The sequence below is a fragment of the Varroa destructor genome, unplaced genomic scaffold (genome assembly GCF_002443255.2).
Source record: "Varroa destructor unplaced genomic scaffold, Vdes_3.0 BEIS01000001.1, whole genome shotgun sequence".
In the NCBI taxonomy this organism is placed as follows: Eukaryota; Metazoa; Arthropoda; class Arachnida; order Mesostigmata; family Varroidae; genus Varroa; species Varroa destructor.
In genome coordinates this window covers 35,873,337-35,891,913 of record NW_019211454.1, presented here as the reverse complement: position 1 = coordinate 35,891,913, position 18,577 = coordinate 35,873,337, and the positions used below count along the sequence as shown (strand labels likewise).

At 39.7% G+C, this 18,577-nt stretch overlaps 1 protein-coding gene and 1 long non-coding RNA gene across 4 annotated transcripts; one reads left to right on the top strand and one right to left on the bottom strand.

Annotated features, from left to right (window-relative positions):
- Positions 1–1,660: 1,660 nt before the first annotated feature.
- On the bottom strand, positions 1,661–4,907 carry LOC147758570 (uncharacterized). Its single transcript, XR_015328429.1, has 2 exons — positions 3,830–4,907; positions 1,661–2,293 (listed from the first exon to the last, which is right to left on the bottom strand). It is a non-coding gene; the product is annotated as an uncharacterized LOC147758570 (long non-coding RNA).
- Positions 2,867–11,793, top strand: LOC111255497 (fatty acyl-CoA reductase wat-like). Of its 3 annotated transcripts, none has more exons than XM_086990222.1 (8): positions 2,867–2,992; positions 6,156–6,272; positions 6,448–6,678; positions 7,479–7,683; positions 7,921–8,150; positions 9,415–9,751; positions 10,164–10,327; positions 11,547–11,793. In XM_086990222.1, the coding sequence occupies exons 2-8, from the start codon at positions 6,210–6,212 to the stop codon at positions 11,655–11,657; spliced, it is 1,341 nt and encodes a 446-aa protein (XP_086846348.1). In that variant the 5' UTR covers positions 2,867–2,992; positions 6,156–6,209; the 3' UTR covers positions 11,658–11,793. The 3 variants fall into 3 exon arrangements, with proteins under 3 accessions (XP_086846348.1, XP_022673264.1, XP_022673263.1); XM_022817529.2 differs by lacking the exon at positions 2,867–2,992 and adding an exon at positions 5,477–5,590; XM_022817528.2 differs by lacking the exon at positions 2,867–2,992 and adding an exon at positions 5,623–5,762.
- Positions 11,794–18,577: the final 6,784 nt, after the last annotated feature.

Genomic DNA, 18,577 nt, shown 5'->3' with positions numbered 1-18,577 from the left:
TATTTATTTATGTGTGGATATTTATATATATATAGAATGGATATAAATGAAATATCTAACTCCTGAACAAGATGAATTCTGAAAACGTTTATAACTGCCAGGAAATTCATACGGACAGAGCAGCTATAGGTAATGCCAGAAGTCTATCAGGAGGAAATGTTTGCATCGTTTGGATTGAGTCTGCCCTAGGAACCACCCACACATCGTCAACTGCTGAAGTGATAAACGACCTGTTTCACTGCACCAGTTTCTTGCTAAAGAAAAAGTTACGAATGACAATCATGTATAATACTTGGACGTAATTCTACTTATTTTTTTTTTCGGCAATGTACGACATGGGCCTTTGCAACTTTGCATTACATCCGTAAGTTATTTTTATTATAAGACCTATTGACATTTCTTGCTTGACGTCTCGCTGGTTAAAATCATCCAATAAGAAGCTGTAAACGATGGACACCAAAATACTACATTCTACTTTTTGATTGTACCCATGGAGCACTCGACGATAGCTTGCAACATTGAGGCCTATGTCCTCGAACGATAAAAAAGTTATTTTTTTTTTTATGCAGAAAGTTACTAGCGGGGTTATGAATATACTTTGATACGCCAAAAACAGTTTTGATTTGTTTAAATTGATTTTCACGCGGTAATGACAAGATTTACCAGATCAGTAAAGTGACTGATGTGAAGTTCCATTTGGGGCAATCTGGTAGGTCTGCTGATTGAGTTTGCACGTTACGTTTCACATCTACGTACTTGCTAAGCATGCTAACTGATATTTTGCATGTCCTTGTTCAGGATGCGTGTTCAAATTTTTTCCGGAGTTAAATAAAGAATACTCAGTAAAGACATCAAAGCAAATAAGCTTCTATTCATTATATTTACGAATCGGGTTTTCGTTCTCAAATTAATTTTTCGCGCAGCGTGGATACGTGCAACGTTTCAACACGCATTTCAGTGTACGTTTCGAGCTTCCAAGCAAATGAAGTACGTGTGATTGCCCTAACCAATGCTGTGCTATCTTTTGATCATTCTGCGGGACAGAACGATGAAATCAACATTCGACATAGCAGCTCAAGCAACTATATATAAACTTTATTGCCACGCCTAAGGGAGATAGAATACCTAGAGAGTGGGTATTACCTTTGCGCAATATATCTGTTCATCCGGAAGAGAACCTTATCCAGTGCGGGATCTGACGACTTTTTATTTTTTTTTGTTTCATCAAACGTGCAGTGAAGTGTATGTATCTAATGCTACTCGGGTACGTCGTGTAGTATGGATTTTTACATTAGCCCTATGGTGTGCTTTGAAGCCTGCTTCATAGGAAAAGATGTCAAATTAAGACCCAGCTCACGCGTAACCCTAGAGCTTTTAAATTTGACAGAAGCTGTTGTTTCAACAGTACTAACTAATCACAGTGCACTTGTACAACAATCCTAGTTTAATCATCAGACTTTATTGGCCGCACACGATACTGTTTTACAGTGCCTATCATTCTTCCCTATAATCCTGCTATATTCATATATATACACACACAAATATTTGTAACGTTTACCTAAGGCCTATGGTGAAATGAGTTCTACTTTTGTTTGAAATACCAGTGTACAGAAGCGAATTTCAGAAGTTTGCAAAATATTAGAACACAAGATCCGACCAATGAATGTGTCAATCCTTTTTCTCCTTTTCTTTATTTCGTTCGATATTACAGAGGTTAGCTAACTAATGACACAGACTATTCATGTGCAGACTAAAAACGTCATAAAATTAATAAAAATAGCAAGAATCTTCCAATGTTTCGAAGAAGTTGCTCGTATCAGGACGCAGTGTCTGCCTTTGAGGTGGATCTGATTTTGTACCTGAACCAGAAAGCCGATGGTGAATTTAGCCATGTGATCGGAAGTGTTCGTAACTTGCTAATATTCGTCGATAAAGTTAAGGAAAACTTTTCAAAATTACTACTGTTATAATAGTAATAATAGAAGGTTTCTTAGAAGGTTACATATTAATCCCAAGTAATAATGCTACTACTAAGCTGTTTTAATTGGACATCTTAAGCATGACTTTTTCTTTTTTTTTTTTTAACAAAGCATTTTACAAAATGTTTAGGGTTTATAACTGACATACTTTACAATGTTAGGACGAGTATTTTTGTAAAGTTACTGTGTGTAACGTTTATAAACATATCATAAATGATATGTTCTTAATGTATAAATGATATATATACATATCATAAGAACGAAGAATGCGCAACACAGTGTTAGACTTGGAAGAACCAATGGACACGCCGTAACTGGAAACATAATTCACGGATATTATCGTGCTGCATGTCAAACACCTGATTATTATAACCTAAAAGAAGATTAAGATTATTAAGTAGATTAACTAGATATTATATAATATATATATATATATATATATATATATTGTATAACATCTAGCCAAGAGTAATATATGTTCCCTTGCAATCCACATACTTGTTTTCGAAATTCTTTCGAAAAAAGAAGTTGTCGTCTTTGTCGGAAGTCTCTTCTAAAAGGCGCTCTATCGAACGCTTTGTATGCAATGGGACAGCCATAGCACTATTTAGTTAGGGTTACTAATATTTTATTTATTTATTTATTTTACTAGTATTTATCGAACGAAGGGTGCCAATAAAAGTTACTACTATTGTAATTGTCGGATATGATCCTAGGTTAGCCAGTGCTATCTTATAGGCCTATTGAAAATCCCATATATCAATACAAGTCGTAGGGAAGCCGTGAGCTTGTGACTGTGAATTTTTACCTAAAACAACTGATCATAGGAGGATGACTGTGTGGTTTTTTTCGAGCTGTGGCCACTTATTCCGATCTAAGCTAACAGATACAACGATCGGGTGTGTCTATTGTCACCTGGGACGTTTACCTAGTAGACACCACCCTCGGCGCTGCAAGCGAAGATGAATTCAAAAAAGACCGCGAACTTCAATTCCATCTGACACTATGAAATGGTATGTCTAACAGAGAAGGATAATTATCGTATACCACCAATAAGCATTCAAGATGCTCATGCAAACAGATATTCTGTCATCCATGTTTGATGCTAAACATAGTTGCTTGTAGATAGGAATAATATTGAGCACTACAGGCAACGCGGTTAGCGGTCGCGGAACGATTTTTCTGAAGCACTTGGACGTATGCTGCTAACATCTAAAATCTGTTTTATCTCTCTTAGTTAATCTAATTATATAAGACCATGAAACTTAACAGCTGTTGTGTTAGTATTCCAATTCTCTGCTAATAACTTGTGGTAAATCTTGTGGCATGATGATTTTTTCAGTCAGTTATTATTGTTAGTAAACTTCTAGCCGTTACAAGCGTAGTTTTCTGTAGCTAAAAAAAATACGAAAGGGTTAGACTATCCTAATAAAATAACTTGTTTAAGTTATTCAATTAATTGCTGTTAAGCATTATTGTTATAACTCAACGAAGTAATGTTAATATAAGGGCAGTCGTTACTGGACTGCCCGCAACAATTCATTTTGCTTATGTAAGAACTGACAGGAGCTTAATAATGGCTAGGGTGTTCGTTACGCAACGGGGCTAAACCCGGTGAATGGCCGATATTTTCACATAGCAGTTAAAAAAATAAATAAATACTGGCATAAGCTACAGTATAGAAGCTTTCGTGCAAAACGACTTCCTTCCTATCATTCCGATGTAAAAAAATCCCCACTTATCCAACCTTTTTGCACCTATCCCTGCACCGAGCTCATTAACTGTACCAAGTACGCCTTTTCTGAACATAACGCTCTGAGATAGCGAAATGAGAAACTTATTTTTTTTACCGTCTAGCGAACTCTTCTCGTGTCCGGTATCCTTGCAACGCCTGGGGCGATTGTGTACTGAACGCAGCAGAACCATTTTTTCACAGATTTCCCGTTCATAAATATCCCTGTAATGCTGCAGAGCACACAGCTTGTCGAGTCTGTTAGAGGGCTGAATTCTTAGTTCTTCATTTCTGCTAAAATCAATGAAGCAGGTAATAAAGTTGCAGGGACGGTGTGATATCATGCACGCCTCTATGCAACCATGATATGAGTTACCTCATCTAGTTGGGTATCATTTTGCTGGCGTGTCGAATCCGCGTAGTAGCGGCCCGAATGATAGCATAGAATATCGACTTACTGAACATTAGCTATTTTAAGGGTATCCGTGACCGCCAGGTAACTCAAGCAGTCCAGCTACCTATATACGACACCGAAACGCTTTCTGGTGGTAACTGTCTGCGAGGCTAAATCTGCTATACGAACCGCTCGAACGGAACCAACCGGCCCATTGAAAGATGAATGACACACGAGCTGCTTTTCGACTGAGTACCCGTTCAATTCGGAAGGAAGCTCTTGAACATTATTATTCCTTGGCTATACCCACGGCTCGCGTGCACAAACTTTTCTTATTACTGGCCGACGGTGTCTTGCCACATAAACTGTATTGACCTTGTTGCCGATAAACCGAGGCCGTTGACCGAGTCTTTAAAACACTAGAAAGTTGTAGAGCATTTTATTTCGGAACTCCCGTATAAAGGACGTTATTCGGTATCCTCCAGGCTGCTTTGGGCCCCTCGTTGCAAAGCTCTCACGGCGAAAGACGGTAGATTAGAGTTGATTTTGTCCGTAGTAGCGTTGTCGAACTCAAATGAAAACTAAACATCCGCTGGTTAATAGACTTTTTGGTCTGATGCACCTTCGGCGATGTGTCGAGTCATGGCAGTACTTCAGTCCAGTAGGGAAATTGTGCCCGTATAGACGGAGAGGCCACGTTGAACTCTGGACTTAATCAGGAAGTTTGTGTAGTAATTCAAGTTACAAATAACAGCTGTTTCTGCAGTCATTTAAGTCTTCATCCGCGTACGTTTCCAGCGGTGAAAACTGCTTCTGATCCCCCGTATTGATCTTCTTTAACAATGCCGCATGGAACCTTCTATTGACATGTACCTGCTTTTGTACACAGCCTCTTTTTAGCCACATTAAGATGCGACTAGGACCTCAAGAGCCGTAAACGCTTAAATTGGTCCTTTATCAGAACATTTTTCCTAGATCTAGGGCAACTTACGTATATCCGATAGTCTCAATCTTGGGCTCATGCTTTAACCGCTATCGAACTATAGCCAGATTCTTATTTCTATTTAATTTTCAATTTACCGAGGGATTTCTTCGTCTCATACGTCATGAGCTCTACACGGTACCTATGGTAGGTGAATGGCACAGCATATAATAATAATAATAATAGTAATAAAATTTCAAAAACGTAGTCAGAGTTCACCCATTGTGGCTTGTTATGAGTTGACAAACGAAAATCTAGTGTATTTATCAACTCTAAATCAGAAAGAGGACTTGATTATATTTTAGAAGCGTGAGCTTCGATTGTCCTGCAAAACGCACCAAGACGGCACGTTTTGCGCAAAACTAGTTATGATTTACGGTTTACGCCGAGACTCAGATTAACCATTTTACATGAAGACAAATGGCATTACACGCGTTATTTGATGGCCGAGTTCCCGAAGTTACTTATTGTTCAACGGAGAATAACGGAGTGTTTAGCAGCTGGTGTGTGATCTTCGTCTGTGCAGGGCGTATATTCCAAAATGTTTAAACATTGCCTTAATAGCTTTGTTAGAATTGTAAACTCTTTTCATAATAATAATAAAATGAGTATGTCAGTCCCATATGTCGCTACAGGGAGTTCTGCGTGTCTCGCCCATAAACCGAAATATCTGCCGTATGTTTTTTTTTTGTGGCAACTTTTCTGTGACGTCCAATCTACGTCCTTTGTAAATTACGTATTGGTGATATCATTTTAATAAGACTGTAATCGTGATAATTAAATTCTGCGGAAATTATCCATTAGTGAAGCTAGAATACTATCAAGGTCGATGTTTTTTGTGACTGATTTTATCCATTGCCTCGCAAGTAAAAACAAGTAAATAGGGCAAAAATATTGGTGGTTTCATAGGTCAGACATAGTTTGGATGTATCCGAAGGAGTTATGAAATATTGTATGATGTTTTACATGCAAATATGCATATACATAGTGAACTATGATCGATTCGTTCGCTAAACCATAGTAAATGGGTTTACGCATTTATGTTCAAGTAGACCACCTTTGTTTCAGGCTTCCTCCAATACAATATATACGGATCAAATTTGAGTCTAAGACAAAATTGCCATGGAAGCTTTTTATCAACAACAAACCGTACTGCTTATGGGCTCTACCGGCTTTGTCGGCAAGGTGGGTCAGCTTACGATCTGACATCTGATAACGATGTAAGAGAACTGCTTATTATCAAACATGCCGGTCTAATCCCACAACTTTTCGATCTAAAAAAATAAGTGGTGAAATTGTGAAGATTTCACTTATTTTTATATTAAAAATGTCTTTCAATTCTGTTATGTTCGTTTTACAGTTCATTTTATTCCAGTTACTGCGGATGAAAACTCGTAAAGTATATCTTCTTATTCGTAAGAAAAAGAATAAAACTGCTCAACAGAGATTCGAAGATTTGTTTAGCGACTTCCTTTTCACCTCGGACTTATTAAGACTGAAAAAACGCGTACAGCTGGTCGAGGGCGATGTTTCTACTGCGTCACATGGAATCAAACTACACGACCTTTCATTGTTACGGAATGAAGTAACGGTACGCGCTTAGGCGAAAGATCACAAACAGCCACCGCTCTCCTTTGGAAGTGCATCTAGACGGCTAAACTTGTTTGACCATAGCTGGTACGCAATTAACTTGCCCCATTGCGAGCAAATAAATTTGCCTCTCTTGACAAATTAGTGGAAATGGAACGCGGACACCACCTACTTACTACTACCACCTACTACTAAGTATGTGATACAGATTGTATCCGTTAATTTTGACGAACGGTCGTTTATGTCAGCGACCGTTTTTTTCAAATGTCAACAGCAGCGACTGTTTACAATAGTGATTGTAGACCAGCGAGTTTGGTTATTGATAATGATGCTATAGATGTTGTATGCCTCCTTGGCTTGTATAATGCGCACAGAGCTAAATATTACACGCCTTTCAGTGTTCAGGCCATATCATCGATAGTTGACGCAATGATTAACGTCGTCACGTAAGTCACTTGACTCCGTCATGGACTCTGACCGAATTGTTGCGTCATTGAGCGATTATATAGGTGTCGTTTTAGTACTCTCCTATATGTATTACTAGAAATAACATGACGATACGTATCCTGTAGGATACACAACAAGCTAGTATGATTGCTAAGCGGTATTTCGAAACTCGGTGGTGGAAATCGTGGCCCTAAGAAGAGACCTATCAGCTAGCTACGTTAGCAGCGTGGCAGCTATCTTAGGACCTTAGCAGGTCCTATATGCAGGTCGGAGATAGAGTATAGCAAAAATAAGCTCAACTCCGTAGTTGAGGTGGTTCAGCAAACATCTTTGCCCTCGAATGTGTTTATACAGATAGTGATTCATTCGGCGACAAGCACTCGTTTCGATCACAGTCTCAGCGCAGCAGTGCGTCGTAACCTGTTAAGCACTTCCGTCATGTTGAAGTTATGCAATACGATAGTAGGACTTCGATGTCTTGTGTACGTATCTACTTCGTATACAGGATGTTACCGTCGATTTATCGAAGAGCGCGTAGCAACTTCCGATTGCAAAAAAGGTAAACTTAGGGTTAGCGTCATCGTTTTTATTTTATGGATTTAAGTTCTTTTGCCTCTATTCAAACCCAATGCATTTATAGCGTGAATCATGTGACGGTAAACCTATCAGGGTGTTTACGTCCTGTGAAGGCAAAACGAAACAACAAATAGTGAGTCTGCTGCCGCATCGTTGTTTCAATATTCTTGTTCATAATTTCTGTGTTATAATGTAATTTTTTGTCTTGCATATGAATTAGCTATGGACCTATTGCAGCTGCTGGAATCAGACCCGGCTTTTTTAGACTCGAGCGAGTTGAACGGCCACCCGAACACGTTCACGTTCTCCAAGTTCCACGCTGAAAGCCTTGTCCATTACTCTGGTGTACCTCACGCCATCGTAAGGCACCCTATCGTTATTGGGTCCCTACGGGACCCGACGCGAGCATGGTTGGACAACTTCCACAATTTTCATGGTGTTGTTGCCCAGGTCTAGTATATGTGTTTGAACTGGCTTTTAGCTGTCTTTATATTTTCTTATAGCAACTAAGCTATACAAAGTTAATACTAGCATATGTCAAAAATTTCGAAAATTTCCAGTTTTTTCAAATTATTATTTACATCTAAAACTCTTATTCAAGCCTAGATCATCATGATCAGAACTACCAGCCAATGTAAGAGGAAAAGTTGGCTTATTGATTAACGATAATGCACGCACTTCTATTTTTTTTTATATGTGATCCAGTGTGTTCTTCCATTTATCAACGATGAGTGCTTAGTTTAGCACGACCTTTGTTGACTATTTTATCCACCATTGCATAGACGGAATTGTTGCGATTGCAGTTTATCTGGATCACTTACATGACTGATCATTACGATTATGGTAAGTGATGTCATTGTCCTGGGAAATTTTTCAATCAGTCGACCACCTGTTACTATCTAGAAGAACCATTCCGTTTTCTCTCGCTCCGGTTTAACCGTTTGCTTCTGCTGAATGCTCCTGCATAGCTCCTAATCTCTCCCCGGGCCTCTTATGAGGGCGTTTACGCTTTTAGCCCCCGACAGGACGTCGCATGTCCACCGCAACGGAAAGACCCGGTACAATCCTTTACTAGATGATCGACTATGACAATCATAGCAGAATATTTCACTCAACTTATTGTCCTAGTGTTTTCGAGTAATGTAGCTAGGACATTGAAGCATGTGGAAAGCGATGTTCACACTTTTACATGACAGCCAAACGTACGTAGGCTTTGCTTTGTCCTAGAAGCTGTTTAGCTGCGCTACGCGCTAGACAGTACCAGATACCGTACTTGTCCTATTTTCAGGTTTGTGCTAATCTTCGGTAATTTTCGGTGTCAGTCGCAACTCGCTTTTGTCTTCGTTTGGCGTTCAGAAATAGAATTACGTCGCTGCTACTGTTTTGCATTCTTGTTTGTTTTTGCGCATGACCTTCGCATACCTAGCCCCGCTACCATATACAGTTCTGTAGTTATCCTGATAGCTGTCAGCATCGTCGGCCTTTGTGACCCAGCACGGCCCCCTCTAATTTGATTTGATCCCTTACAGTATTTCGCTCTAATAACAGTGGTCCTAATGAGTGACCTTACTAGCAGAGACACCCCAATTTTTTCATTTTTCACTATCATTTCGACCGCGGTGAGGTTTAGTCCGCATGACCCTGTCTACGTCTACCTCGTTTCTTCATGCCAGCTTACTAAATCGTCCTCTTTATACATTTGTTATTCAACTAGGCTGATATGGGATATGAAATCCCAATCCTCCTAGATCCCGTAAGCCAGATAACCCTGATCCCAGTTGATATGGCGGCCAATATCGTTATAGGAGCTGGCTGGAGGTGCGCGGAAAGACATCGCGCAAACGGTTTAGTATACAACTGTATTGATACCTGCACCACGCCACTGGCCAAAGAGATGACAACCAGAATGATCACAGCACTCGAAAATCGACCAACGAAGCCGGCAAACTACCGCAAATTGAACACGACCAACAGTCGTGTATGGCGATTCATCGTACTTGTGCTCTTCTATATTCCAGCTTTCATAACTGATATGTGGACAGTCCTCATAAGTTAGTTGAATTGTCGTAGAACAGTTATGTAATTTTATTGGATTCAAACGTTCGTTAATTTTTCAAAAAATGTACACAGACCCAGCTATACAGATAGGAGAATTGGTATACACAGACCTGGTTATTAGCTATTATATTATCAGGGTAGAGAAATTTGGCTACCCTATTCAGAATTATATCTAGTTCGTAACCAACGGTTGTCGTTCGCTTGCATGATTACTCGGAATTTACCCGGATTTTTGTTTTCCCAGGGGGTCGCTGTTTTGGTTATCGCCGGTGAGAATTTACCGAGTATCAGTTGAACATTTTTGTTTATAATACGGTACGATGTCCCAAGGTATATAACCAATCATTAGTAGCTTTTTTTTTTTTACATGGATTTTCATGAACGATTGATTAATATCGGGTTTAGCACGTCACATCTGCAGCGGACAGCGGAACATTGAAGCGGTAACGAAACTCCGGAGAGCGCACCTTAAAGCGAGCGTTCTTGACAACTTTCCTTCGGGTGATTTCATCTTCGACTACGAAAACGTGCGATCCCTTACAACTCTTCTTCCTCCTAAAGAGTACAAGGTAACCATTTCATAATACTGGCAATATCCGGTTATTCAATAGAGGAAAAAGTCTACGAAGTCGGCAGAATATGTCGGTATTGCTTTTAAAACGACCGCTGAATAGAAAATGCGACACATTAGGCTTATAGCGTGGCTATGATCGTGTGTGAGCCTTATTAGCTTTGAGAATTGTTTGTATGGTAAACAAAGAAAATTAGCCAGCCGATTTTCGCGCCATGTCAGATGCGGCCCAGAACGTTTGATTTGAGCTAAATGCAGATTTCTTCGATGAAGGACCAGACCTAAAGGATAGAACCCACAAGTGAGCAACCTGGTTTTATCGTGTTAGTTGAGTAGTCCCGTCATGAATTCCGTATCGTTATAGTTCGGAGAACATTATAAAATTTTGATTATTCAAGTAATAAAGCTTATAACGTGATCAACAAATCCGACATAGTTGCTTGTGACTGCCACTAGAACACTATCGAAGGGTCATGGTGTATTCTATTTTCGAAAATCTTTCTAGCAGCCTTATCTTGTTATAAGATCTGTTACTTTTCACGAGCGTCGAAACCGTTATGAAGACAGAGGCCAGTGATGGCTGTTTTAGGATCACTTGTTTTTCTCGAGGTACCAAAGTTTGTAGAAAACGACCGTCTCGGAATTATTAACAATAACATCCATTTCTAAAAGAATACCGCAATGTCTAGCTTACAGGATTCTCCCTTTGTTACATATCTAGTTCGCGGCACCAGATCGAGGGCCTAAGTAGGCATCCGACATCTTACTAAACCCTACTTTGATAGGGTGTTACTTCAATTAACACCAAACGATCATAATAACAATGATAATATTAAAAAAAAAGGCGATGCGTGATTAAAGTAACGAAGAAAACACGAACATTGTTTGTACATTTATGAAGTCGTGTGTGGCTAATTATCAAGCGGCAGATGGCCTCTTTGAGGAGTAACCCCGAACATTTTTTTGAACCTATAGCAAAATTCGACTAGTAATTCGGCCCGCAGAATGGATAAGACAGAGTACATACTCTGTAACTGACATGTGTTTAATAAGCCGTTGTAGAGCTTTTTTTTTTTTCTTAAAAAGTCAAACGCTTCATCGATTTGACTGGTTAAGCAAAAAAAAAAATAACCCTAAACATAAACTAATTATGTGAGTCTGTTTCTTGTTACCGCAAATCAACCAATATTTCCTCGAACGCGCTCACGAGAGTACAGAAATACCCGATGGACGTCAGTTACATCGATTGGGACACTTTTATGCGAGACATCGCATTGAGCGTCGCAAGTTACGTCCAAACATACAAGCATGATGAGGAAACTAGCTAAGGAAGGTCTTCGCTCCGGTTCGGATGAGCATCATTCGTCTGTAGGAGTTGTCAGATCCCGCGTTAAACGCTCAGTTAAATAAAGCTGATAAAAAATAAAAAAGGTGTGTATTGTGGAACACTATTATTAACATAAATGCCTAGAGTGATTTTTTGACTCGTGCAACGAAAAAAAATCGTTGTACATCTCTTCTACTTAACCATAAACCCTGTTACTTGACTATTTTTAGCGTCGTTCGTTAGCGGTTGCATCGTTCGGGTATTCTGGCTAAATATGGCTAAATATGAAAATCACTAGACGTATTTTACAGCTTTTGATTGAAGACGTGCGATTCGTTAGAACAAGTAAATACAAGCAAGCATCCTTATAATATTTTTCGTGTTCGTTTGTTTGTTTGTTTGTTTGTTTGTTTGTTCAAACGGTCAAACAGCGTATAATTGTAGCCCGTTATATTACATTATAAATAATATAAAAATAAGCTTATCTGAAAGCCTCAGAGTGCGAAATTCAACAGTCTATCGAAACGTCAAAGAATAATATGGGATTGTGAATTAGCTTGAAAATTTTCAACTCTACCGTAAAGTGTAAATATCTTACCGCCATGATTTTTGTCTCTCGAGCCTAACTATAGTTGCCTTACCAGGACCAGTATAGCAGATCCTATTGTCACGATCCGACAATCAACAAACGTATCCACATATATCGAATTGTATAGTTTAGAGAAGGGTTGGGTACAATAGCTTAGCTTAGCTTAGCTTAGTCGTTCAGGTACATCGAATGTGCTAAAAAGTATTACAAGTAGTGCCAGAGGCATTATATAATACCGTAGTGGGGACAGCCGTAGGTTCGAATCCCAGAAGCTGTGTTCTGATTAGTATTTGGTGGACGTTTCACAGGTCAGATTCATGGTCGGTATAGCAACCACAATTTCCATGGTCTAATTAATTGAATATGATGAACGGATCAGATTTAGCCTTTGAGCAAAATTATTTTAAAAAGCTATGGTATGACGATGTAGCAGGACTATAAAAAAGATTCACTTACGCGGCTTAAAATTAGACAGATAAAAGACTAGTGTGAAACACATGGAACTGTTCAAGGTTACTCATCAATAACGTGCCTGGAGACGATTAAACAACAACGAGCTTTAACAAAATCTAGTTCAGAGATTTTTCTTCGCGGAACAGTACCGCTTATTTGGTACACAAATTGGTATTTCCTATCATTTGATCTTTGCAGTCTAACCCGTTCTATGTGAAACTCGTACGTACTTGCGTTTATACTTTTTTTTCCTAATTCATGATTGTCACTCGTTCGTTGTTCGACTAACAATTGGCTGACAAAGCGTATTGCTCTCTATTTCATAGACTGTTTTCTGTTAGGATAATGCGAACCAACTCGGCGGACTGTGAAATCGAAGAACCTCTAAACTATGTGCTCCTAGAAGGCAAGATTTAACTTTTAAGTACCTTACTCTCAAGAAACTTATGTTAGTGGAAACCGGTCGAGTTAATTTCAGGGGAAATTACATTCCAGTTTTCCAGAAAATTTACGCCCAGTGGTCAGTTTTTTGTTCTTCTGAAAATTGAAGAACCCATTACGCAGGAAGGCCTTAAGCGAAACGTGTAGACGTTGCAAAAATGAAAATTGAAGACCAGCGAAAAGTTGACCAGATGTTCACGGAAATATCATCATGGAAATAGGCCTTCTCTAGAGCTCCTTAGGCCGTTGTTGCGGCAATCGTCTGGGACACAGTCTGAGTATTCGACGACAACGCCACACCGCATCATCATGTCTCAAGTACTTTCTAAATTAAGCAAAGAAATATTTAAGGTTAGTTTCAAGCTGCTTAAGTATAATTGCTCGGCCCTACAAATGCAGCTGACGGACAAGTATACTATACATAATTTAAGGAGAAACCATATAAGAACGCCAATGGCAGGCATATGGTTGTTCAAAAGCTACCAGAGCGCTGGCTGGTATGTGAAAAAATAAACACAACTACGTTAAACATAATGTAAAACGCTATCATCCTAGCCCAACTGTGTCCATTCTAGCCCAACTAGTTCAATTATGAAGTTAGCCAGATTCGGCTGTAATAACCTGATATTACCTCATTGTCGGCTGCAAGCTAAGTCCAACGGCGCCTCTTCGTGAATGGTTGCTGTGAGGTCAGGTTGCTTGTCATGTCCTAGATACCTTAACAGGTTTACTTACCGTCCCCGAGTTCTCTTTTTACGTGTCGTATGCCTGGCTTTCTTCCCGCTGGCGTGTTCCAAGTCGACTTCAAAGAAAGCTATAGTGGCGCCTTTTTCTATCGGCTGGCTAAAACGCATAGAACTTGGCATAAAGAAAAAATAAGGATGCCTTGTAGGTAGCCTGTGAAATGCAAATGAATCTTTTGAGATGAAGATCTCTTCCTTAGTTCACGCTAGTTCAGCTATTTAATGAAGCTTTACGATACATCTTTGTTTCAATATTTTCTGGACCTAATATCGGCAAAACGACGGATTCTAGCGCAATAATCACCACTGTCAGCAAACACCAAGAAATCAAGTGCAATCTCCTTATATTATTAATCTATTATGAAATATTTTCGAATGATCCTTTGCGCTAACAGTTGTTGTAAAATGATGGCTCAAAAGAACTGTTTCGTTCTCAAGCACCTCGTATTCAAGCACCTCCGAGCGTGTTCCCTCTAAGGCTCACGCAATTGTCCACTGGCACTGAATTACTATGACCGTATTTGATTAGGGACAAAACGGCATCGCACGTCCTCATACACATAGCGACACCCATCGAGCTCGAATGGGCTTCACGAGTTTCTTTTTATTGACACTGAGGGCGGCAGTGTAACTGTAAGCTCATTTGCCAATTTGCAGTTGCCTGGAGACCTGGCCAGAGGGCGTTACTTATGCCAAGTGAAGAAACAAAGCAATGAAATATTTTTAGTTAACGGCATCCTTCAGCCGTTTTAGTTTGTCATAGGTGACTTGCTAAGATCCAGACGAAATCCGAGAAACGGATTTTTGAGTGATGGGAACTGTACACGAATCGCTCAAACGAAATGACCTTCAACAAAGCCGAATTTACATCAATTTGTACATGCACAATAATGCCAAATTAATAAACTACATTCTCGATTCATAATTTAGCGTCCGCAAGAAAGCATAGGACAACTTGCTGGCCTGCAAGAGTACCGCTTAACAGCAGCAGCAGCGGCAGCAGTAGTTGCTAAGGGGATAATATAAGCTTAAATATTCGGTACAAGTGCTGAAACTTCACTGAAAAGGCCGAGATTACTGTGCCGTCATAATAAAAAAGTATCTTGCGAATGGATCGTTATTATTATATCAATCTGCGCTAGTAACTAAAAGCAAAAAAAAAAACGTCTTATATGTAGGATGCATTTCTTTTGCAATGGTCACGACCGTTGGTACTACGATGGAATGATTTTTTTGTGTGTGAGGGTCGGCGCATGCTCTCTGCACACGATTATCACGATCGCTGCCACTACCACACCAAGCGAGGTAAGAAACCAAAGGAATGCTTTTACATGTAAAAAGTGTTCTTACCTGAATTAAATTCGTATTAGTATTAGGCTAACGTAGTATACAGGGAGCTCCATCGACCAAGCCACGACGTCGGGGCCCTACATTGGGGATCATATTTGTTACTGTCTGAACGTTTAGGGTAACACAATTATACAAAGCATGTTTTTGTTATTTACCAATTAGGGCCGGGACCGAGCGGCTATTTTCCCTCTACGCGTATATTAGTCAGCAATTTTGACGCAGACTGGCCTGTCGTTAACTTGCGACTGTCCTACGCTTCAACTGTTATCATCGAGTGCCTCCAGAATGTTCGTTCTTACGGACGAAAGTTGTCGTTTGTTTACTACTTTAAAGTATTCACTATATTCGAATTAACTTTAATCTGGGCAAGTGTCGTTATTTGCGGATTAACCGGAAAGGTCGACTAATAGTTAGGCCAGAAACACTTCATATGAACATAGACGTGTCTGTACACTTCATCATACACTAATCTGATTTAAAAAAGAAAAACCGAATTTTAGGTTTGAAATAGATTCGCTTTGGATCGACGGACTCACTACCTAACTTTTTACAGGTACGAGGAATAAAAAACTTATAGCTACTCCGTAATGTTGAAGTCACTGGGTGGTCTTAAATTAAAACCGAGGTATTTCACTTCGCACGTGATCCACAAAACTATTCGGATTTGTTCTAAGATCTGAGAAGTTACCTTTAACTACAGTACTTGTTTAGTAAAGTACTCTAAAAAATCAGCTCTATGAGACTTCTCATCTATCAAGAATTCCACGTAGGCGGTGTTGTTAGATGCCATCTACTGAAATCACCTACTGATAACCGTTTCGTATTGTCCAGTAGAGATACATATGTACTTAGTGATATTTATTCACATTGTGGGCTAAATTACGCCCTCGGAAAACGATAGACACCATCTGTAAGAGCCATTCCTTGAAATTATCCAGTATACTGTCTACTGATAACGGTGATATTTCTACTACATGGTAATATATTGGATGGCCCATTTTGTCTCGAACAAACTTGGCCAACGTATTTATCATTGAAGAAATAGCCATTGAAGAAATAGAAGACCGGACCCATTCTTGCTGATACATGAAAAAATGGCCGTTTTTTTCTAGAACAAAACCACAATCACGTCATTGAAAGACGGTGCGTCATTTCTGCAATTCGAGTGAATAGCACATACTCTTTACGCTGGACGAAACCCATTGGGGGTTAAAATTTCTGGGTTACCTCAGATCGTACCTAGTTTGCTACAAACCCGCACCTGGTCGCAAAACAAGTCCAAGCAGGTTCCAGCTTTGCACAAGGAAATCTCCACGGTAAAGAAGAAACAGCGTGGGCTCAAGAAGTAATTGACGCAATTCAAGAATAAATTTTTAATGATCGTTATGTTTCTCTGAGGTCGTTAGCGAAAGAATTTCGTCGGAGGAGGAATGCCATATCACAGACTGTTTATTAAGGCTGTAGAAGCACGCCATATGTCATAATAAAACATACACCGAATTTGTAGAGACGCTAAAATCAGGAAATTTGACTGGTATTTGTTGCCCTTTACATCACTTGGAAATGAAGTAGCAGGTTGTTCTCAGTTCTTCTCAAATGGAAAATTTTTTTCATCATCAATACAAAAATCAACCTGGTGGTAGAAATGGTGGCTGAGTTGAATACGATTCAATGAATGTATATATTGCGGGTAAAAATAATTTTCTGGCCAATGATCATGTTCCTGGCATGTGGTGATAAAGGTGACCTATCACCGACCAGTTAGCGCAGGACGAGTCGCTTGAGAATTTGGGTCTGTTCTGGTACGAGCATTTATGGTCACTGTATAGCTGAGATTTGAATTCGTTGGGTTTCTACGTATGGAGCGTTATTGAGCGAGGGTTAGTTAACGAGCCTCGACACGACAGCGCTCATCTGTCCTATCAAAAAAAAACGTTCGCCGAATTGCAAAATGAACCTAACAATATACCTGGGAGCTGTTCAGGTCCCGTATTGAAGCTATGATCGCAGTGAGGGGTAACTATACTAAAATAAACATAACTTAGGAGTGACACTTTTTGCACACAAATAGTTCGTTCAAGGACCTTTTCTATTTAGATACAACCTAATACACATAGTAAGAGAAAGACTCCGAGTTTAGGCGACCCATCCTTTACGACTTAGCATATAAATTTATAGATTAACAATGGCGTAATCGTGTCCCACCTCAATGTTTTTGTATAATAGCTGGCTTTGATATGACCGTAATTCCACCTCCCATAATATAAACTATGATATGTCGTAAACTCGATAAAACTTTTCAACTCTCATATTACTTATTTTTTGCAGCGACTATTCAGTACAGGACCCCAATGATTGTCGCCATTCTGCCTATGCGATAACGATAACTAAGCACCGCCACGTTATTCACGGCCCTTAAAAGAGGGACGGCTGGCTACCGGTGCCGTGGTGCGTACCACGCTCTGTAGTACAAACTGCGCTGCATAACTTTCTTGTATCGCCAAAGACGAGAATAACATGAAATGTTCAGCATAAAACTTTCATTTTATTTATCTTATACATATTTATTTATCAAAACGGAAATGATATTGCCTGCATATATCATACACACAAACGCCATTAACTCAGTCAATCAAATTGAGTAGATTAACCTATCCTATAAATGAATAAAGAACTAGCCACACTAAGAAAAAACAAACTATAGTCATACTAACCTATACTAATTTCCATACAGAATGAGGCATGCATTATAGCTAAATTAATGATGATCTTTGGTGAGGTGGAACGACAACGTCGTGGGCTATGTACATGTTTTGTCGGGTGAAGATTTGCGCGCGCGCTCGGGTCAAGCCGTTCGCCAACGGCCTTACTTTATTTGCCTCCACTTGTGGCTGGCTTAAATTTCATCCATCTTGTGCACGACTTGTGCTTCAGTAACTTTTATGATCGAGAGAACCCGACAGGATGAAGTTGTCTAGGGTTCACTTCGCTTCAATCCACTTATTATGAGACGGCGAGCAGGCACATCATGGAAGAGCAGCTAAAGCGGAAATTGAAGTGACTGGCTGACTTAGAAGAACCCTTACACTGCTACTGGAAGAGTGGCGACCGCCGACATTTAGGAGCGAATGATAGAGCTTTGATGCGCACGGCCAAGGAGCTATCTAGTTCGAAGTTGCTTGACTCCCGATGCAACAGTGTAGAAGTACATCATGAGTAAGACTGCTGTTACTGACACAGTTGCTGGCTTCGGCAGATCCAGCTAGCCAGACTGCTTCTCAAGGCAGATTGATTCGGTCGAACAGCCCTGGTCAGTCGCAATTGGGGAACATATGTACCGGCCAG

What these genes read in the sequence shown, in the direction of transcription:
- LOC111255497 (XM_086990222.1), top strand. Translation starts at nt 6,210, where the DNA reads ATGGAAGCTTTTTATCAACAACAAACCGTACTGCTTATGGGCTCTACC. An exon ending in CTACCGGCTTTGTCGGCAAG is followed by an intron (nt 6,273 to 6,447) that starts GTGGGTCAGCTT and finishes TTCGTTTTACAG; the next exon opens with TTCATTTTATTCCAGTTACT. An exon ending in TTCATGGTGTTGTTGCCCAG is followed by an intron (nt 8,151 to 9,414) that starts GTCTAGTATATG and finishes TTATTCAACTAG; the next exon opens with GCTGATATGGGATATGAAAT.